Source organism: Mesoplodon mirus (assembly GCF_964341445.2).
Source record: "Mesoplodon mirus genome assembly, chromosome: 5".
NCBI lineage: Eukaryota > Metazoa > Chordata > Mammalia > Artiodactyla > Ziphiidae > Mesoplodon > Mesoplodon mirus.
In genome coordinates this window covers 89,963,824-89,986,876 of record NC_138980.1, presented here as the reverse complement: position 1 = coordinate 89,986,876, position 23,053 = coordinate 89,963,824, and the positions used below count along the sequence as shown (strand labels likewise).

The 23,053-nt window shown below is 43.3% G+C and overlaps 1 protein-coding gene across 2 annotated transcripts in view; it reads right to left on the bottom strand.

Moving 5' to 3' along the window:
- Positions 1-13,582, bottom strand: part of TRIM36 (tripartite motif containing 36) — a 45,992-nt gene extending 32,410 nt beyond the window's left edge. The window contains exons 1-2 of one of the 2 annotated variants that reach the window (XM_082622616.1): positions 13,399-13,582; positions 1,588-1,822 (exon numbers count right to left, since the gene is read on the bottom strand). In XM_082622616.1, the coding sequence (XP_082478742.1) occupies positions 1,588-1,822; positions 13,399-13,461 (298 nt within the window). In that variant the 5' untranslated portion in view covers positions 13,462-13,582. Of the gene's footprint in view, positions 1-1,587; positions 1,823-4,128; positions 4,438-13,398 lie in introns of those variants that run through there. The other variant, XM_082622615.1, reaches the window with a different exon arrangement.
- Positions 13,583-23,053: the final 9,471 nt, after the last annotated feature.

Here is a 23,053-nt window from a genome sequence, read left to right as displayed (position 1 = left end):
ATATACGTATAATTTTTATGTGTGTAAAATATCCTCCAAGGAACTGGTGATTACCATTTTTAAAAAATTCATATTTTTAAAATACCATAATACCACTCTTAGAACAAATCTCCTCTTATACACTCTTTGATGGAGCACATAGACACAAATATTGCCCAAGGAGACTCCATATCACAGCATGGACCAAAAAAGTTGGCATTCTCTAAAATGCAAATGAGGAGAAAAAGATTCTTTTCTGATTTTAAAAAAAGCGTTTTTTTACAATATTAAAAAGTTACTCCTACACTAAAGAGGGAGAAATAGACAGAGTGGACAAAAGGATTAAACTGAAAACCTCAAAGCCCAAACTGGGCAGAGATGAAACCCTGAAGTCTGGTGCTCATGGCCACTCGAGGACTTTCCTCCATAGGAAGGAAGTGCTGAACATGATGCTGTGGTATTTCTACCCAAACTTCTGCCTCCCCTTGACCCTTACTGCTGATTTTGGCCCTTAACTTCCCAGTGGCCCTGTTCCCAATGATTTTAAATTAATTTTGATCTACATTAATCCTGCAATAGATGTTCAGAAGAAAGAAACACAATCCCAATAGGAAAAAATTTAAACAGTGGCTATATAATAATGGTATAGGACTTCCCTGGTGCCACAGTAGTTAAGAATCCGCCTGCCAATGCAGGGGACACAGGTTCGAGCCCTGGTCTGGGAAGATCTCACATGCCACAGAAGCAACTAAGCCCGTGCGCCACAACTACTGAGCCAGCACTCTAGAGCCCGTGAGCCACAACTACTGAGCTTGCGCACCATAACTACTGAAGTCCGTGCGCCTAGAGCCCAAGCTCCACAATGAGAAGCCACCGCAATGAGAAGCCCATGCGCTGCAATGAAGAGTAGCCCCCGCTCACTGCAACTAGAGAAAGCCCGCACACAGCAATGAAGACCCGATGTAGCCAAAAATAAATAAATTTATTTTAAAAATAAATAAATTTATTTTTAAAAATAAATAAATAATGGTATAGTACATGTGCTATACATCTAATTAGATCTACACACTACTACAGAATTCCACTACTGTTCAGCTGATGTTCAAAATCCTTATTTTAAAATTTGGATTAAAAAATGGCTGAAGAATAAAATGGAATAAAATGATACCAAATAACATTCCACTAAAAAGTCTTCTAGAACTGGGCATTATGTAGTCTCATCCCTTAATTCTGCATATTTATTTACCTATTACCATACACAGATGGTTCCCTAGTAAGTACTTCAGTGGTCCATTATTTCATTCCTCATATAAAGGACTTCACAGGGTCAGAACACCCCCTAAAATACAGACACAGTTAATAACGGGTTCAATACAAAATTCGTTTTCAATACCCAATATCCATTTTAAATGCATACCAAAAGACAATAAAAGTTCATTTTGACGTTTTAAAAGTTCATTTTAAAAGAGAGAGGGATTCCTTTCTAACTATAGTTTTAATTTATTCACCTGGAATGATTAACCCCCCAAAACAAAGAAAATAATTTCCCTTCCACAATTATCACTGAACAGATAACCAAACTCCACCACCCCAGGTTCTACCACATACCTGGTCTGCTAATTCTGTCAATTTTATCCATGCTAGGGGAGGGAAGCCGAAGTCGAGGACTGCTCTGATTGGAGTTGTCTGATCCCACGTCATTGAATGAATCATCAAGCATCAGTAAGAGTTCTTTTACACATTTATGACAGATACTATGTTGACAAGGGAGAATCAGTGGGTGGGTAAACAGCTCCTTGCATGCCGGGCAAATGAGCTCTCTTTCGATATTCTTAATGGTAACCTTAAGTTGAGAAAAAGAAATCAGAATCAAAGGCTTTTAGTGTGTAAATACATTAACATGCTTGTACCTCTTGTATAAGTACATGTGTTTACCTTTCAAAAAAGAATTAAACAGATTTTTTTAAAGTCTGAAGTTTCGTTTTGGCTATGAAAGTCTATACCATTAATTATGTCCCCCACATCATCCATTGCCTAGAGGTGAAGGGACATGAAATGGTTAAAGAAAAAAAATAGAGAAAACCTGAAGTATGAGAAAAATTAGCATAAAGTATTAGGGGACCATAATATTTCATCAACAATTATTAAGTTATTAAATCATTATTAATTAACTGATTTAGGACTTCAGTGAAATCCTGAAAGTAGATTACTTCAATAAAAATTAAGTATATAGGGCTTCCCTGGTGGCACAGTGGTTGAGAGTCCGCCTGCCGATGCAGGGGACATGGGTTCATGCCCCGGTCCGGGATCCACATGCCGCGGAGCGGCTAGGCCCGTGAGCCATGGCCACTGAGCCTGTGCGTCCGGAGCCTGTGCTCCGCAACGGGAGAGGCCCCAACAGTGAGAGGCCCACGTACTGCAAAAAAAAATAATAATAATAATAATAATTAAGTATATAGCACTAAGAATAGGATTATTCCTATTTAGCACATTAGCTCTGTAACTGGCAAGTAACAAGAGCTGGTAAAAACTGGGTTAGCCATTATGTTCATGGAACTCTACTTGAAATCTATTTACAAGCTGAATTATCAGCAACTTTCTACATTAAATGTGACCATTTTCCACGTGCTGCAACTGTAATGTAGGCAAGAGTTTCTCAGGCTGCATATCAAAGCAGTTATCTTAAAAGCACTTTATGAATACTAAAAGGGTATAGGGGATTAGAAGGAACCATTATAAGCGCTCTCATACTACAGGCTTGCAATATTTTCAGTGAGAAACATTTAGACTCATCACAACTAAAAAGGTCTGATGACCTCATACCAGTTTTCCCATCCTTTGCCTGTGTGGTTTTTCCCCAGGGATCCCAAACTTCAGGTGCTATGAATCTATATTTAGCATCCCTGCAATTTTAATGATGGTAGAATTTTAAAGTACTCATAACCCTGTACAATCATTTCAACTACTGGAAACACAGAAAATTAAAACTGAATTAATTCACTTGTTTTAGTTAAATAAAAATGCATGTGAGTATTCCCCTTAAAATGACCCCAAGTGCTTTAATAATCCCTGACAATAGCACTTCAGCCAACTGGCTTTATCACTGTCAATGGGTCTTGTGATGCAGCGTTTCTTGATGCATCACACAATGTTTAAAAAAAGCCCACATCACGTCATAGTTTTAGTAAATTTGGAGGATATCCACACCTCACAATTCACATCAAAGAATATAGAATATTCACATCCTCTCTCATTTCGTAAAGAATTTGACATCTGATTCAAAAGGAAATTATTGTCCTGAATGTTCAGAACAGGCTCTCACGCCCCATTTTATGAGAGGTTTACTTCCCACTGAAAGATCTAAAATCATTTCCACTTTTCTTGTACACAGAGCAGTGCATAAGCTTGCTAATCACGATGGATATAAAGCAATTCTTACGCAAAAGAAAAATTTAGTGCTCATTTTACACTCACTGAGAGGAAACAACCTGATTAAGAGAAATGTGATGTGCTGGTTCCCCCAATTAAGCTATTTCAAAATAAATGAGGTTCGACGGGAAACTAGCAAGTTGAAAAGAATTGCATATCCGACCCCTTGAAACAAAAACACTTGTACCCCGACAGCTGCTGGAGTAAGCCCGCCTCCCGCGAGCAGGCAAAGGCGGGGAGGAGCCACACTGCTCGCGGCGACTGCGGGCCAGGCCCGCGAGGGTCCGAGGGGGACTCGAGAGCCGGCGCCACCGCGCTCCCAGACAAAGGAAGGCGGGACACGCGCCCCGGGCCGCGACGGGCACCCGACTCCCTAAAGCGAATTAATTCTACAATCTGAATACCATTAAAGAGCCCCGCCCAAACTCCCCGAGGTTCTCAGGTGAGCCATCAACGCACAGGAGTGGCGCACTCTTCCGGGCCCCGGTGGCCCCGAGTCCGACCGTCCCACTGAGGGGCAGAAAGGGGGTGCCCCGGGTTGCGGAACCCTGCCCGGGGTGGGAAAGGCGAAGAGGAAGCGGGGCCACCACACGTCCGCCCTCGCTCCTCCGCGGGGGGGGGAGGGTCCCTCACGGCTCAGGGCAGAGGGGAAAGAGAGACCCAGGGGACCCGGCGCGCCGCCACCGAGGCGTTAGGCGGCCGTCCCTCTCCCCCACTCACCAGCGAGTCTGAACCATCCCCCTCCATGGTAGCCTTCTGCCAGGTGTCATCAAAGGCAGGATCCAAACAGGCAGACAGGCGGCCCCTGGCTGGGTCTGGTGGGCGGGTCCCTGTGGCGGCCTTGGAGCCTCGGTTCGGAGCCGGAGGGCGAGCTGGTCAGCCGGACCCGACCAACGGACCGACGCGGCGAGGAGGAGGCCAGGGCGGGCGAAGGCAAAGACGCGGAGAGCCGAGCTTTGCTCCCTGCAGTGGCTCCGTGAATCTCGCCCCGTAGCCGGCTGCAGCGGCGGCTCCTGCGGCCTGCGACTGGGCGGGCAGCCACGCGCAGACCAGGGCCAGGGGACCGCGGAGGGCGGGGCCGGGGCGGGGCGGCGCCGTCGCCCGGGCAACAGCGCCCACCGCACAAAGGAGGAGGGGCCGCGGGCGGGTGGGAGACCCAGCGGCGGAGCAGCGGGCGGGGGTGTGGCAGTCGGCGGGGTTCCAGCTCGCTCAGCCACCGCCTCTGCCCCTACCCCGCCGCTCCTCACTGCCACCCGGGCCTCCACCTTCGCCTCCTGCCGGGTAGAAAGCCTCGGAGGGTCGGAAGTGAGGGCGGGGAAGGGGCGGTGGAGGCCGAGGGCCGAGCCGGGGCGGGGCCGCGGTGGAGCGGTGCGGCGGTGCTGCCCCTGACTACTGCCCTGGCCACTGCTCCGCGCCGACCCTCTGCTCTTCATTTTTCTTTCCGTGCGCTTTGCTAAAGCGCGGACTAAGCATTCAGAGACAAGCTCCATTTCCTGACTCTAGCCGGGGCGGCGGGGCGAGGGCTGGCCCAGGCCGCCTTCCCGTGCCGTCGCACCCGGCACACAGAGTCGCGCGCGGGGGAGGCGACCAGGGCGAGACCCGGCTCACGCCACCCCAACCGGGGCCGGGGGTTTCCCCTAGAGGGTCCCTGTCCCCGCCCCGCTCTCCTCCTTCTCTTCCGGCCCGATTCGTAGCGTGAACTTCACATTCCCTGACTGGTCACCAACCACTCGTTTTCTGCTTCTGCTTTTACACACCAGGGCGCCGCGCTGCCACGCACGGCACGTTCTTGCCAAGTGGCGCGGGGACAAGCCGCAGCGTAGAGGTCCCTCTCCCGTGTACTGTCCGGGAATTAGAGGCGGCAGCTCCCTGCCTCGCCTAGTGTGTGCGTCCCGCCGTCGCCGCCGCGCGGTTCCCACCCCCCGGCACGGAGGGTGCGGGGAAATCGGGACAGCTGGTTGATCTTTAACGGCTCCGGCACCCACGCACCCAGGCGGTGGGCGCCCGCCCCGTGTTCAGGCACCGTTTTTCCACGTCGGAGACTAGCCGCATAAAGTTCACCTGCTGCGGTTCAAGCGCGTTTCTTCCAGTTTTCAAGGCAAACCGAAAACACATTAACGTGGGGTTGTTGGAAACCTTACTGTTAGATCACGCCACCGCCCTCCCAGCTGGCTAAATAATTCCATCTCTTACGTATAGACTGAGAAAACAGGAGCTCTAAGCAGCTGGGCGAAGGGACCACAGAGCTGCAGCGCGGCATCCTGTTTAGGTTTTGACACGCTTCCCACTTTTATTTCCCATTTGGGACAAGTCTCTGTCTGTGGCAAGTTCCGCCGTCTTCCCACAGCACTGTCAGCAGTAATAGCCTCTTCTCCAGCCGACAATTAAATAAGGCTGTGGCAGTGCAGAATTAAGAACAGCAAGGGGCCGTAGCAATTGTCTTCAGTGGAATACCCTCAGTTTACAGATGAGGCGCAGAGAGGATGAACCCCTTGCCAAGTAATGGCTGGACTCTTCTGATCCAGATTAATGCCCGCTGCGTGGCCGAACATGCTGGAGCTGAGGCTGCTTCCTCCCCACAGGTTCTGAAGCGTCCTAATCAGAAGGGAACTGAGGAAGATAACAAATGCGTGTGTAATTTAGTTACCTATATGATGTCCTACACCATGTTCCCATATAGATTTTCAAAGGCTCGACCATTAAAAAGCATTAGAAGTCGGTTTCTGTCTTTAATTCTGGTCTTTGGGTTCAACAATACCCCTTTGGCTGTAATCTCACATCGGCACACTTGAATAGTGCTTTGGTCCAAAACTAACGAAAGGACAGAGTAAAAGAGATTAGAAGGTTTCATTAACACGAACTAAAGAAAAAACTGTATAGACAATACTTGGCTGAAAATAAATTTGAAAGCCCTTCCATTATGCAAATCAAATGACAATGAGTTATTTTCCACCTGATTCTGTTAATACACTTGGTAAGAATGTGGGAAACTAGACACTTTCAAACTTTTTTGTAACAGTGTAGATTGGTCCAGCTTATTTGAAGGGAAATTTTGTAAAACCTATCAAAAAATTTCAGTGTTTCTACCTTTAAGCAATTCCACTTCTAATAACTTTCCCACTGAAAGACTTGCATTGTGCACAAAAACATGTACAAAGATCTCAGGGGGACTTCATAGAAATTAAATATCAACCATCCATAATGTACATCCATGCCATGAAAAGGATTTCAAAAATAGTGTAAAACAAATACAAAACCATATGGATTCTGTATGTTGCCACTTTGGGGAAAAAAAAAAGGTGAGACAGGCAGGCATATTGCTTACATAGGCAAATAAGTAAATAAAAGTAAGTCTGAAATGGAGCACAAAAAATTGGTAACAGTGTTGTGGAGAAGTAAGGGGATGGAGTCAGGTGCGGAAGACACTTCCCACCCACACTGTATTGTATTATTTGCACTTTATAACATGTGTATGTTTTACTTCTAGAAACTTTTTAATGTAACTTAATCCATAAACTTTTAAATCTATATTTATTTAAACTATTTAACCCATATACTTTTAAAAGCAAAACGGGGGAGGGGGAATATTGGTAAGAAGATAGCAAATATGAAAACCACCAGTCTAAATGACCACTCTCCCATTTGCCTAGTCATTTCTCCCCCCTTGGCTGCCATGCTTTGGGGCATCTCATCACTTTCTCTCAACATCCATCCATCTCAGCCTCCCAGTTTTCAAAGATACCAAGAGCCTTCCCAGTTCCTCAACTTAAAATCCTGGGTGGTTTGGGTTTTTGTTTTCTTAATTCTTCTCTTTCCTTTCCCCGTACCTCTCTCTGACGGCCTTCAAATCCTCTTACAACAACTCAAAATGAATCTAGTATAGTATGGAGGGCCTAGAATTACCATGCTTCTTCTCTGTAGACATTTGAAGGCATTTATGTAGGAATGACATGAAAGATGTGTTTTGTTTTGTGTTTTAAATCATTATTCTCCCAGTTTGTATTGCATATACCATCCCTTGGTGCCTGCCCCTCCCCAGTTTGGAGTATCCTAGCACCTTCTTTTCCAGTAGTTTCTTTTAAAACATGGGTCAAAATTCAACACAAGGAAGCCTATTCCGCATCTATCACCCCCTCCAGTCCACAGACCTTCAATACGCCTGCCTATATTATGATATCTTGTGCTTGGTGGCGTTGTGTAATTGCTCTTCTATCTCAGGGGTGTGAGCTGTCTCAAATCTATCTGCTTCATGAAGTCCAAAAGGTCAATTTCTCCTCCTTCACCTGCCATCAGCCACCACTCCCGAAACACACACACACATACACTATTCAGGTCTGGTAAAACAGACCAGACGTTCAATAAATGTTCATTACCTCACACTTAAAATATAAACCTGATACCTTTTAGTTTCTACACTATTCACTAAACTGACTTGCTCTCTTTCCACACTGACTCCTAATACCCAACCAGAGCTTAAATTCCTGGCCAAGTCAGGTCCTAATGACCCTGGTGCATACTTGAGTCAGTGCCGTGAGGCACCACTGGCTCTTAATCTGTTTGGTCAGAGGTCAAACAGCCAGGGTACCGTTCTGTTAGTATATCCTGAACAAGAACAAGCAACAAGGTCCCATGACCAGCATACTTCTAAACCTTGCCCCCTGGTGGAAACAACATGGGTTTTCAATTAAGAGAGCCCCTGGACTTAGGGGAAGTAAAGAAGGTGGCAATGAAGTCAATGAAGTCAATCACAGGGTTTCACAGTAGACTGGCACATGCACTGTCTAAGCTGCTGGGTATCAGGAGGTTACAGGTGAAGGCACAACAAATGACGTTTACCAGTTATTGACCCAAGCATCTGACAAGCCAAGCTTACCTGTCATAAAGTGTTTCTGTGGGAACAACCTCAGGGGAGAGGAGTCCAGCAAGCCAGGAAGTTCAGATTTCCCTTGCCGAGCCAACTCCAGCTCATCTTTCAAGGCGCAAATCTAGAGCCTCCATCCTCATTAGTCTAGTTCTCATTGATCAGCTCCCTTTACTCTGAGTTCCTCTAGCACTTAGAGTCTTACTGCTCAGTTTAACACGATTACATGCTCTCATTTCGTACACTCATGTTTGATGTTTTGTAAGCCTTATCTTCCCATCCATTTCAAGCTTTTGTTTGTTTAAGAGAAAATCCAGGAGGCATTTATCTGCTAACTGGTAGCACCAGACCAACAATTTGAGAGTTGATGAGAGGTACAGTGCTGCTCTGGCAGACACTTCCCCATTAAAGGCAGGAGTGTATTGGCTGCATAACTGGTGGGCAAAGGGGTCCCTTATCCAACTTGGGGTGTGAACAGTATCGATAATATTCAGAGGTTGTTAGCAGGTCCCCTTTGACCGCATCTTATTATTCCTACACTTAGGGTTGCTAGGTTTAGCAAATAAAAACACAGGACACCATGTTATATTTGAATTTCAGATACATAATGAACTTTTTTAGTATATGTCCCCAATATTGAATGGGATATACTTACATTAAAAAATCTGTTGTTTAACTGAAATTCAAATTTAACTCTACTTCCTGTATTTTATCTGGCATCTCTACCTCCCATTGTTAATGATCATAGTTTTCATATAAGGTGTCTCAAGACCCAACCCTGTTGTCAAAGTAGCTAGATGTAATAGCTTTACTTACTGAAGGCCTACTATGTGCCAAAAACAGTATTAGGAACTTTGCACAGAATATTCATTTAATCCTTGCAATAACCCTGTGAAATAGGTATAATTCCCTTCAGAGGGGACATGTAACAGTCACAAGTCCTCTCCACCTCTATCCGGAGATTAAGTGATACCCTCAAGGTCACATGGCTAGATACCAAGAGCCAAGATTCAAACGTGGGTTTCACTCTAGCATCCCTACTCAGGCCCACAGGAGTGTCTAACATGCAATTTCAATTTAATAGAAAATATGATTTAAACATTCTTTGACAAAGCAGTTTCAGAGACAGTTTTTTCCCCCCAAATTATCTTTCGAGTAATGTAGTAAAAACATCAGAGGAAAATTCTGATATTTATAAAATTAGCTATGTTCAAGTGATCCTGCTATCGTCTAAATCTTCTCTTCACCTTTCCTCCTCCCCACAACACACACACTTTACCCAATCCCAAGATATAAAAAAAATATTTTAAAGGATACTTTGCAGTGGGCACAACCTTAGTATTATCACCCAGTTTAGATTCAGTTGTGTGGGCAACTACCTGTTGAGCCTTCTGAAACAGATCATTTGGTGGTATGTTTGTTTTGGTCCCAGGAGATGTTTAAGGCTTTACATTAGTCCAGATGTGAGGATTTTCTAAACGTAATTCTTTCAGAGTATAAGCATCTTCTTGAAAGCAAATTTTGTGTTTATAAAAGTTCTTGAATCTTTTGTGCCTCAAAGATATTCAAAGTTAAAAGTAATAATTCACCAAGTAATGGAATCATTGCCTGTTTCTCTATTAAAATTAAATGTAAGCTTTCCAAAGCCTCTTTATTTTGCTCAAACTATTGTACTCCTTGGATGTGCCTGAACAGTAACTATTGAACTGTGGGAAACAAGAAGTGCTTTCTGGCTGTGAATACATAAATATAAGTATGTTTAAATGCTAAATAAAGAAGCATACTGAATTTAAATTCTTCTATGTTCCTTGTCATCAAATCTTCATTATATGATTCTAGAAAAGTGTGTGATAGTGTGAAGAAAAGAAGTGTATGAAGATGATAAAAAATTAATAAGGTAAATCTTTCTAGAGACCAAAACAGTTTGAAAATACTGCTTTGTGTAATCCTAGATATTGACCACAGAGTTGGAAAGCTCTCTTTTAGCCCAAAGAGATGAGTTACAAAAGAAAAACCAAACCAAAACAAAAAAAACAAAACCTCAGAAAGCAGCTGCCAGAAATGGTACAAATTTCTGTATTTCTGTGATAGTGAAATATAAGCAAGTCCATTTACATTAATTTTTAAACCTCTTGAGAATTATCATAGGTATTAACCATACTCATAGGGTATTGTTTGATGAACAGAAAGACTACAATGGTAGAGATCACTGTGTACTTTAAATATTAAAGTAATCATCACAATAGAGTAAAACTAGATGATCAACTTTGTCATGTGGGTTTTATGTTACTCTAAGATGAAAGGCTCACCTCCCACATTCAAGAACACAACAGTAAGCTAATTTAATTTGAAATAGACACACAGCAAACTGCTGCCACTGGGAGATGCAGTGGATTGGAGGTGGGAGTGAAGTTCCACCTTTTACTCTGTAAAATTTTCTGTAAAGTTTGAATATTTTGCAATGAGCATGTATTAAACATTGTAAAATTTTAAAGCCATCAGAGACAAGTGAAAGAAATTATGATGATGGTCAACCCACTGGTCTCAACTTTGAAGGAAGGGAAGGAAAGGGCAGGGGGTTAGGAAGGCAAGAGTCTCTGCTCTTTTTTTTTTTTTTTTAACTCCATGAACTTGGCGTAATTAGATCAGTTTCATATTATTTTTTACCTTACCAACTTGAGCTACAAAGTGGAACCTAACTTCTCAAAGGAAAATAAAGCAAGTCAGAGGTCTGCTAGTCCATGGCTAATACTCAGCGAGGTATTCGGTGTTCAAAGCCTGTATAATCACATATATAAGCAGGGTTTTAAATAGAGTTAGGGGGCGGAGCTGTGAGGAAAGTGGGCAGAGAATAAGCTTGAGTTGTAATGGTTAGGAGGCTACTCCTAACCACCCCGCCAAATAAAAGGCAGAGGGAAGAACTGTCCTAAGATCTCACTGTGAGAACCTACTTCCCAGCTCAAGAGATTTCACAGGGGTACCTGCCTCTCTAACTTTGGAAGTCAGCTGACCTCCTGCTCCTGCTTTTGTTTCAGGTCCATTACTGAAACCTAATGAAGAGGGTCCGCCTACTGAAGAGCAAGGCAGAGAAATTCAGTGGATGAAGCCAGAAGATTATTTGGGTTTTGTTTTTTCATTACAGCGAGCATATTGTGAAACACAATGCTAATTCTGAGAGGTTTGTTTTTGTTCACCTGACTTTATTATAAGAAGTTTTAAGGGTTCACTAATGGTTCTGCCCTACTCGCCCATTTAGTATTCATGAGAAGTTCACCTGCCTGCTTCATAATCACCTGGGATGTCAACTTGCAGATCCCTGGTCCCAGCTCAAAACTATTCTCTCCGTATATCAAGTGTTGCCTGCTATTGAAGGAAAGTATTAACTAACTAATACAATTCTGGCTTACTCTGAAGAATGTCTGAGCACCACGAGCCTAAACTCACCTCTCCATCATCCTATTCCCGATCCCATCAAGAGTGGTACATTTATTTTGCAATCAACAAAAGGCATCTTCTTTCCTTCTCCCCGCCGCCCCCCCACCCCGCCCGAGTTCCTAGGCAACCAGGGTCCTGCTGTGTGCTTTAGAGGGCCAGTTTCTGGCCCTCTGGCAGCAAGCCTTCTCGCTCAGGGCCAGCACTTCCTTCTGGACTTCTTTCCCAAGGGTCGGTCCTCCAGAGGGTAGAGAGGGCTGTAGTACGCATCCCAGATGGGGCGGGGAGGGGCAGGGTGCTGGTGGCCAAGGGGAAGCTGTTTGGGGCGACAAGGAGCTTGGAGATGCTGGTCAGGATGTCCCTATGCATGTGCAGGAGGCCCCTCGAATTGTAGGATGGAGCCCCAGGATTCGAAGAAAAGTAGAACCAGGGTCCTCCATTTGTACTTCTGGTCCGGGGTGTAAATGATAGGGATGGCCCGAAGCACAGCCTCTACCTCGAAATGTTAATAAGTATTCTGTTTCGGATGAGTGTGTTCCGTGTTTGCAGAACAGGAGAGAGAATTCAGGGAGGCTCACAGTTCGCCCGGGACGCTTTCGTCTGGGAGGGCGTTAACCGGCTCCCAGCCCCGGGAGCCGCGGGACTGTCTGGCCTGAAGCACCCACGGAGTTGGGGTTAGTGAGGTATGAGACTGATGTTTCAGGTGCTCGCACCAGAGCTGCAGATCATCCTTCTTTCTGATGACCTTGCGCAGGGCCTCCTTTTCTCGTCTGTGCCACAGCCTTTTCTCGAAACTCCAGGTGCAGAAGACAAACGCAGGCGCCGTTTCTCGCCTTCTAGCCACAGGCGAATCCCGGCAGGCCGCGCACCGCGCAGCCTTCGCATTTCCCGACACTTCCCGCCTGTAAACCAATTAGGTGCCTCTCCAGGCACTTTCTCTGAGGCAGCGCGGAGGCCCGCCTACCCGCAAGGCTTTCAGCTTAGGCGCGGAGCCACCCGGCCCGGCCGAGGGCGCGGTCACCATGCGTCACCGACAGCGCCAGCCTGGGTTTCTAAAGGGCTCCGGGACAGGTGCCTGGCTGAAATCCGGTACCTTAGCATCTCCTCCTCCCCACCAAAGGAAGGATGTTTGAAATGTTCCCGACCTGGGACAACGGCCAAGGACCTGGAAGGAGTGCTGATAACGCCAAGGCTTGGCGAACGGGGGTTCTGCTCCCATTTATCCGCCACACGGTCGGACTGCTTGCTGAACGCGATCCCACCCTCCTCGCCTATTCACCGTCTGGTCCGCCCCTCCCTCTGCGCTCCGCGCCTGGACGGGCGAAGTCAACCACTCGATGTCACCACGCTTAGGAGCCCTGGGTGCGTCAAGGAGAGCCCCCTGGCCAATGCCCGGCCCTCCTCCCTATCTTCGCAGGCTGAGATCTTGACCCTCGCCGTCCCGAGAGCCCCCGCGGTCGCCCAGCTGGCCAAGTGCCTTTTGGCTCATTTCAGAAATGCCGCGCAATTAAAAAAAAAAAAAAAAGCGTCTACTTTGCATTCTGCAGCTACTGGGGCGCCCTGGCTGAGAGCGCTGACCTGGGACTCCAGCCCCGCCCTCCCCGGCGGCTTCAAGGGCCCGGGACGCCTACAGCCACAGGCCGAGTAGTGCCTGGAGTGGGGGCCCAGGCCGCGGCTCCGCGCGCCCCGGCACTTACCTTGCCTCTGGCTAGCAATTCCATGATGTAGCCAAATTCACTTATCTCCCCCGACTCAGACATGGTTACGACCCTTCGCAAACTCGGGAGGAACCAGGCAGGTGCATCGAATATGTTTTTTCTCTCTCTTGCTCTGTTTTTAGTCTGAGTTTTGCCGAGCGCCCCGCCTGTATGCTGTTAACGAGGAAAAATAAGAAAGCGGGGGGGAAAAGCAAAAAGCGGGGTTGGGTGGGATGAAGGCCATAGAGGGCTCCTGGGCAGCCACGTCTGGCGTTCTTAGCTCCGGGCAGGGCGACGTAACGGAACAAACGAGGGCGGCGGCAGCTGTGGCGACCGTGAAATCCTCACCGGGCGGAGCAGGGCGCGGAGGCCCCGCCTCCTCGGGGGTCGCGGCCCGCGCCTCCTGCCAGGGGTCGGATGGCTGCGGAGACAAACACCTACACAAAAGCTTGTCTGCTGCCGGCGTGGCGCCGCCCCAGCCCGGACACCCACTGGATAGTTAAAGCCGTCCTTTATGCGATGGCTGAGACGGTAGCTGTCTGGAGCTCTCAACGCAAGGACCAGGAAAAATCCTCATCCCACTGTCTGGAGGTGCGAGGGCAGAGAGAATGAATGCAGAGCAGGCACAACAAAGGATCTGGCTGACAGCGCCGGAAAAAAAAATAAGTGAGGGCCCAGGAAACGGCAACGCCGCATCTCAAGTCAGCCTTCCTGAAATCCAATAGGTAACAAAGACCAAGCCAGCGCTTCTGAGATGAGAACAAATACCAGGATTGTATTTTAAACACTCTAAGTGTATAAGGTCGATTGTATCTCTATATCCTCTTGATACTCAACTTTCCTTTAATTAAAAAAAAAAAAAGGATTCCTACCAGCAAGATTCCTGGACAAACATTCTCACCCCTAGTTACGACTAACTCACTTTCCAATTATTTATTTCATTGATTGAGTTAAACATTCAGTGCATGTTTCTCACATTTTATACTTCTTTTTAAAATAGCAGCTCCCCTAGGAGGCTGCAGCTGAAACGGCCTCTTAGTCTTCTCCCTGCTTCGCTCATACCTGACTATGTTTGCTTCTCTTGAGAAGAAAACTTGGCGGAACAAAGTCAGGACTACTCTATTCCTCCACTATAGGCAGTCTCTTATCTTTCTTGAAAAGGAGGAAAGTGAAAAGGGCATCAGCTTTTCTTTAAAAAAAAAAAAAAGAGAGAGAGAGAGAGAGAGAAAGAAGAAAAGAAAAGAAATGCCAGCTATGATTAGATTAGACACAACTATAAGATTTACTGCAAGAATGAAACCATTTCCCTTAGGGGTTTTTCTTGTTTGCCTTTTCTTTTGGTCATTTTCTGATTTCTCTTCTCTGGTCCAGAAATACAAAAGTATATAATGATTTCTTTCTTCTTTTTCCTGCACATAAAGCTCCACTAATGTTGCTCCTTGACTCTTCTTCCACTAGAACTTTGCTCCTTCTTCAGTGTGTTACTTTTCTCTCTGAGTTGGTGCCGATCACCTCTTAGAGCAAGCAGCAAAACTTAATGTGTTGGGTGTTCACAGCTGGGCTCAGTAGGAGATAAGACAGAGTCATAATGCTTCTTGTTTAGAAGCTTCTTGTCCTTCTCAAGTTCTGCAGAACCTTGTGTATGCCCTTTGCTTCCATAAGGAAAACTAAACAGAATTCAAGTAAGGTCTGTAGCATCCATGAATGCATTCCTCCCCAATATTAGCAATACTTGACAGATTGCCAGAAAGAGGTATTGCTTTAAAAGAGAAAGTTTTTCACACCCAGAAAGAATTTGGGCACATAATAAAAATCACGATGTTAGAGCCAAACTAGTCTTATGTCAGGCATGACAAGCAGGAAGGAGGAAGGGAGAGACAAAGGAACAAAAAAAAAGCCAAATGTTTCCCCTTAAAAAGCTTTCCCCCAAAACCCCATCCAATGACTTCCACTTACATCTCCCGTGTGAGAACAAGGACATATGTCCACCCATAGTTACAAGGAAGGCTGGGAAGGTGATTATTTTACTCTGGGAACATTGCCACTCTAAACAAAATCAAGGATTTATTAGTGAGGAAGAAGAAGAAAGAGATATTGAGTAGGAAACTGCTACCCCTGGGGTAAGTCCATTCAGTTTCCTGAGTTTCTTTCTTCTTTTATTTTCCCTTTTTTGGCTGCACCACGCGGCATGTGGGATCTTAGTTCCCCGACCAGGGATTGAACCCGCCAGGGAAGTCCCAGTTTGCTGAGTTTCAATTTTCTCTTCTGTAAAATGACTGGTTTTGAACTAAATGGTCTCTAACCTCTTCCTGCTCTTAATGCTAATGTCTCCAATCTAAGGATCCCTTTACCATCTGGCAGCACTAGCTGCTCCTCTTTTCCCTGAATAACTTGCTATTATAAAAGATCTGTCCACCTGATCACTTGCTATTAGGAAATACTCCAGGCAAAATATGCTTAACAGTTGCCTGGATTCCCACCCAAGGCCAAGATGGGGCTGGGGGCAAGGGTCTTAGAATCAGCTGCTGTAGTGGCAAGAAGTGGAACTGCCCATGAGAGTCCAGATTGGTGCCCACAAGTTGGACACTGAGCATTTACTCAGATGCCTGGTGGTATTTACCACTCTTTATTCAGTCACTGAGTGAATAGCACTATGGAGCATTAAGAACCTTTCAAAGATGACAGGCATACAAAATGAAGACTGCATTAACATTTCCCTTGAAATTCTCTGTACAGACTTCAAAGACACAGGATCAGTCAGTAGGTGCCAAACAAAATTTGCTTTATTATTTCTCTTACTTCTAAGAACAAAATAAGATTAATATCATACAGATTAATATCTAACTTCATTCCCCATAGGAACCAAAATTAAGAAAAAAGTTAATTCACATTTCTCAAAAATAATAAAAGTAGCATGACAGATGCTGCTTCACAGGGAACTTCCCCACCTAAAAGAAAGATATTTAATAGAGGGATTACGTGATGTGTGAATTTTTCACACTGAGAAGTCTAGCAATATTAAAGAGTCTCTCGCTGTGGGAAATCTAGTTGTCAGTTTCCATCTAATGGAGAAAACTTTTCAATATAACTGCTTAATTGCCATGCGGATTTCTGAAATAACTCTAACCTATAGAGAGCCACAGCTTTTGGCTTCATTTTCATCCATGACACCCTATATTCTCCTCCTTATAGTAAACAACATAACACAATAGTTTTAACAAATAACACAAAAAATATTCCATTCCAAGTTTTTCTTAGCTGTGGACACAATAATTGTACAAATTTAGAAGTTGAAATCTATGATGATGAATGTTTAGCAGTTTAAGAGTTAGAGACTGGAATTAGTAATATAAAAATATCCTGGTTTTAATAAACCCTCATATTCACTTCAACAGTCTTAATTTCAAAAGTAGAAACATAAAATGTAGCTTTCTGACACAAATGCATCCTAGCACCTATACCTAGAAAGGTCATTTAAAAAACCAAATTTTTTAACAGCTTTATTGAGGTATGAGTTACATACCATAAAATTCACCAATTGTAAGTGTACAGTTTAGTAATTTTTATTAAATTAGGGAGTTATGCAATCATCTCATAATCCAGTTCTAAAACATTGGAATATCTCTCCATTTACTGAGATTTTCTCTAATTTCTCTTAGCTGTGCTCTATAGTGTTCAGATATATTGCACTGCTTTTGTTAAATGCATTGCTAAGTATCTTATTATTGTGAATGAACTTGATTTCTTAATTTCATTTTTGGGTTGTTTATTGCTTGTACACAGAAATGCAACTAATAATTGCATAATAAACTGTAACTTGCAATGTTGTAAAATTCATTAATCCATAATTAAAGAAAGTTTTACTTTTTCCTTTCCAGTCTGTATGCCTTTATTTTTCTTGCCTTATAACTCTAGTTATAACTCCATTATAATACTGAATAAAAATGACAGGAGTTGACATCCTTGTCTCATTCCCAATAGTAGCAGAGAAACAGTCCATCTTTAACCATTAAATATTGGTTTAGCTACATTCCATAAATTTTGACACACTGTGGGTTTGTTTTTATTCATTTAGAAATATTTTCTAATTTTTCCTTGTGACAGGCTATCTAGAAATATGTTGTTTAGTTTCCAAATTATTCCAAATTTCTAAATAATTTAGATTTCCCATATTTCTTCCTGTTGATTTCTAATCTAATTCGGTTTTAAACAAAGACCATTTTTAAATATTATTTCAGTGTTTTTAAAATATATTGAGGCTTTTTTATGGGTTAACATGGGAGTTAGCAAACCTTCTCTTACTGGGTGAGATATTAGTTAAACATTTAACACTTGCAGCAATACAGTCTTTTTGATGAAAGCACAGTCAACAATAGATAAACAAGCGAGTGAGGCTATGTTCCAATAAACATTTGTTTACAAAAATAGGCAACTAAATAAGCACATGAAAAGGTGCTCAACCATCACTAGTCATTAGGGAAATGAAACCCAATACCACTTCATACCTACTGGGATGCTTATAATTTAAAAGAAATGGAAAATAAGTGTTCGTGATGATGTGGAGAAATTGGAAGCCTTGTACATAGCTGATGGGAATATAAAATGATGCAGTGGGAAACAGTTTAGTGGTACCTCAAGAAGTTAAACATAAAACTACCAGCAATTCCACTTCTAGGTAGATACTCAAAAGAACTGGAAGCAGGGACTCAAAGAGATACTTGTTTGTACGCAAGTGTTCACTGCTGCATTTTTCACAATAAACAAAAGATATAAACAACCCAATTCATAGGGACAGAAAGTAGATTAGACAGACCAGAGGGAGAGGGGAATGGGGAATTACTGTTTAATGGGTACAGAGATTATGTTGTGGATGATGAAAAATTTGGGGTATAGTTAATGGTGATGGTTGCACAACATTACGAATGTAAATAATGCCACTGAACTGCACACTTAAAAATGGTTTTAAAAACTTAAGTGTCTGGCTCTTGAGTTGTAGTTTACTGATTGTTTCCTAAAATATTATCTGTTTTGGGTAATATTCCATGTATGCTTAAAAGGCATGTGGGGCTTCCCTGGTGGCGCAGTGGTTGAGAGTCCGCCTGCCAATGCAGGAGACACGGGTTCGTGCCCCGGTCTGGGAAGATCCCACATGCCGCGGAGCATCTGGGCCCGTGAGCCATGGCCGCTGAGCCTGCGCGTCCGGAGCCTGTGCTCCGCAACGGGAGAGGCCACAACAGTGAGAGGCCCGTGTACCACAAAAAAAAAAAAAAAAAAAAAAAAGGCATGTGTATTCTTCTGTTGGGTGGAGCATTCCACGAATCAGCTAGGTAAAGCTGGTTTTCCATGTCTTAGGTCTTTGTTCTTCCTCTGTTCCTCCTCTACTGTAGTCTTTTGTGTTAAACTTTTTTTAGTGAACCTATTTCATTCTTCTGTTGATTTTAACAAAATCACTACTTCTTAATAGTTACTCCAGGAATTATGTTATAAATATTAACTGAGCACAATCTACTTTGGGTTAATACTGACTTAATACCAGTAAAATACAGCAACTTAACAATATAGTTCCAATCCTCCTCCCTCCACTGCCATACACATTATGTATGCATAACACCTACGTATGTTATAAACCAAAGAATACATTCTTATAATTACTGCTTTACACAATCTAACACAAGATTTGCTGTGTTTTTAAAGAAATTAAGAGAGGAGGAAAAAATATATGTACACAATTTATTTATTCACAGTTTATCATTTCTGCTATCTGTAGTTATTTCCTTTCATTCTGAAGACCCCCTTTAGTATATTTGTAAAACAATGTGTTAGCAATGTTTCTTCAGTCTTTTAATTAATCTGTAAATCCAAAATAATCACAGTAAAATTACTTTCAGGATTTTCTAGGAACATGTCAAGTTAATTCTAAAATTAATTCAAAAGACCAGTGGGTAAGACTCTGTACTCCCAATGCAGGGGGCCCAGGTTTGATCTGTGGTCAGGGAACTAGATCCCACATGCATGCTGCAACTAAGAGTCTGCATGCCTCAACAAAGAAGTCCACATGCCACAACTAAACATGCCATGACAAAGATCCCGTATGCCACAACTAAGACCCGGTGCAGCCAATAAATAAAAATAAATAAATACTTTTTTAAAAGAGAGAAATGCACAAGATTGGCCAAGACAATTTATAAAAGTACAATGCTGTAGCAAATACAAAAATGAAGCCATAATAATTAGAACAACTGGTATAAGAATAGATAAGTAGATCAATAACACAGAATAGAAAATCTAGATTAAAACTTATGATTTGATTTTACATGATTTCTGTTTATTTACTAAGTAATAAAGGTGATATTTTAAATCAGTGATGAAAGGGGGGAGATGAAGATGGCAGAGTAGGAGGATGTGGAACTCACCTTCCCCCACAAACACATCAAAAATACAACTACATGTGGAAAAATTCTCACTGAAAACTAATTGGAGACTGGCAGAAGGACTGCTGTACAACCAAGCCTGTAAGAAAGCTACACACAGAATCAGGTAGAAAGGGAAGTGAAAGAGTCAGGTTGGGACCTGCACTCCTGGGAGAGGTCTCAGAGGAAAAAGGAGATTACACAGGTGGAGACTTGCCCTGGGAGTGAGTGGTTCAAGCCACATATTGGGCACCTTGGCCCTGGGGTCCAACACAGGGAAGACAAGCCCCCTTGCCTGGTTGGAGGGCTGGTGGCACTAACAGGAGGGCTGTGGGAAGCCTGGACTCCACTTGTGAAGAGTGCGCAAACACTTGCTTGCTCTTGAAGCAGGGCAGAGACAGTGGATTGAGACGGCATACCACTGTCCCTGCATGTACCCCAGCCTGAGATGAGTGATAGCTCCAGCCACTTGCATCATGACACAGCTCTACACTAGGGCAAGGTCTGCCAAGGCCCAAGGAGAGAGCTCAGCAGTGAGATAAAAATGTGGCTCATGTGACGTCTGAGCAGGGCGGGGGCAGCCATTACTGGTGCTTACATAGGCAGCACATCAGAAGCAGTCTGGGTCTCTGACCCCAGCTGGACTGCCACAGGCCACACCCTGACTCATGCCAAGTGCCCACACTAGCCCCTCTTGCTCCAGAGCTGCTTCCCTCTGGGGTGAGGGTACTGGTGCTGGGAGGGGCGAGAGCACACACTTAAAGGGAACAGAACTGGCTCAGACCCAACCCTCAAGACTTCTGCTCCAGTAACTTGGGACCAACCCCACCTCTGATAGGGTGATGATGGTCACAGAAAAGACGGGAAGACCTAGCTCACACCTGGCTCCAGCCCTAGCCACTCCATCTCAAGCCCCACCTCCTACCATGGTGATAACTACCAGCACACCCTGGGGAAAGATGTGACTCGTGATCACATGAGATTCAGCTCCCCCCACCAAAGCCACTGGGCACACACAGACTGAGTGAGGATGCTCCCACATAAGGACACTCCTTCAAGACCACAGTAGGTAACTGTTTCACCCAATTTCAGAGTGACAAAGAAAGTCAAACAAAATGAGAAGACAAAGGAGTTTGTCCCAATTGAAAGAGCAAGACAAAACCCCTGGGAAAAAACAAACAATGAAACAGAAATAAACAATTTACCAGACAAAGAATTCAAAGAATTAGTAATAAAAATGCTAACTGAAGTATGGAAAAGGATAGATGAACACAATGAGAATTTTAACTAGGAACTAGAAAACATAAAGAAGTATCAGTCAGAGCTGAAGAATACAATAACTGAAATGAAAAACACACTAAAAGGAATTAACAGCAGACTAGGTGACACAGAAGAACTCATAAGTGATCTGGAAGATAGAATAATGGAAATCACCCAATCAACCACCAAAAGGAAAAACAAATTTAAAAAATGAGAACAGTTTAAGAGGTCCCTGGGACAACGTCAAGTGTACCAACAATTGCATTATAGGGGTCCCAGGAGGAGAAGAGAAAGAGAAGGGAATTGAAAATGTATTTGACGAAACTATGGCTGAAAACTTCCCAAACCTGAAGAAGGAAAAAAATATCCAGGTATAGGAAACATAGTGTCCCAAACCAGATGAACTCAACAGACCCACACCAAGACATATCATAATTAAAATGGCAAAAGTAAACGAAAAGAGAGAATTCTAAAGGCAGCAAAAGAAAAACAAAGAATCACATACAAGGGAAACTCCAAAAGGCTATCAGCTGATTTTTCGGCAGAAATGTTGCAGACTAGAAGGGAGTGGCATGATGTATTCAAAGAACTGAAAGGGAAAAATCTGCAACCTAGGATACTTTACCCAGCAAGATTATTATTTAGAATTGAAGGAGAGAAAAAGAACTTCTCAGACAAGCAAAAACTAAGAGTTCATCAATGCTAAACCCACTCTAAAAGAAGTCTTAAAGGGTCTTCTATAGGAAAGGCAAATACATAGTAAAGGCTGAAGATCAACCACTTAAATAAGCTAGTATGAAAATTAAAAGACAAAAAATTATAAAATCAACTATAACTATAATAATTATTAAAAAGATAAACATGAAATTGTTAAATATGACATCAAAAACACAAAATGTTGGGGAGGGGAGTAAAAAAATGTAGATCTTTTAGAATGTGTTTGAACCTGAAGAACTACTTGTTTGAAACAAGTAGACATAGTTATAGGTCAACATATATGAACCTCATGGTAACCACAAATCAAAAACCTACAACAGATACACAAAAACAGAGAGAAAGGAACACCAGCATACCACTAAAGAAAATCATCAAAACACAAAAGAAGAAAAAGAGAAGAAATACAGAAACAACCAGAAAACAAGTAACAAAACAGCAATAAGTACGTAGCTATCAATAATTACTTTAAATATCAATGGACTAAATGCTCTAATCAAAAGATATTAGGTGGCTGATTGGATAAAAAACAAGACCCATTTATATGCTGCTTGCAAGAGACTCACTTCAGAGCTAAATACATACACAGACTGAAAGTGAGGGGATGGAAAAAGATATTTCATGCAAATGGAAATGACAAGAAAGCAGGGGTAGCAATACTCATATCAGACTTTAAAACAAAGTTTATAACAAAAGAAAAGGAAGGGCATTAGGGATCAATACAAAAAGAGGATATTACACTTGTTAACATATATGCACCTAGTACAGGAGCATCTAAATATGTAAAGCAAATATTAACAGACATAAAGGGAGAAAGTGACAATAATCCAATAACAGTGGACTATTAACACCCCACTTATATCAATGGTCAGATCATCCAGACAGAAAATCCATAAGGAAACAGTGGTCTTAAATGATACAATAGAACAGTTGGGCTTAAGAGATATCTATCGGACATTCCATCCCCAAACAGCAGAATACACATTCTTTCAAAGTGCATATGGAACATTCTCCAGGATGGATCACATGCTAGGTCACAAAACAAGTCTCAACAAATTTAAGGTGAGAGAAATTATATCAAGCATTTTTTCAGACCACAACAGTCTTAAACTAGAAATCAATTACAGGGAGAAAAACGGGGAAAGCACAAACACCTGGAGACCAAACAACATGCTACTAAAAAAAACAATGGAACAATGAAGAAATCAAAGAGGAAATCCGAAAATGCTCCAAGACAAATGAAAATGGAAACACAATTTTCTAAAATCTAT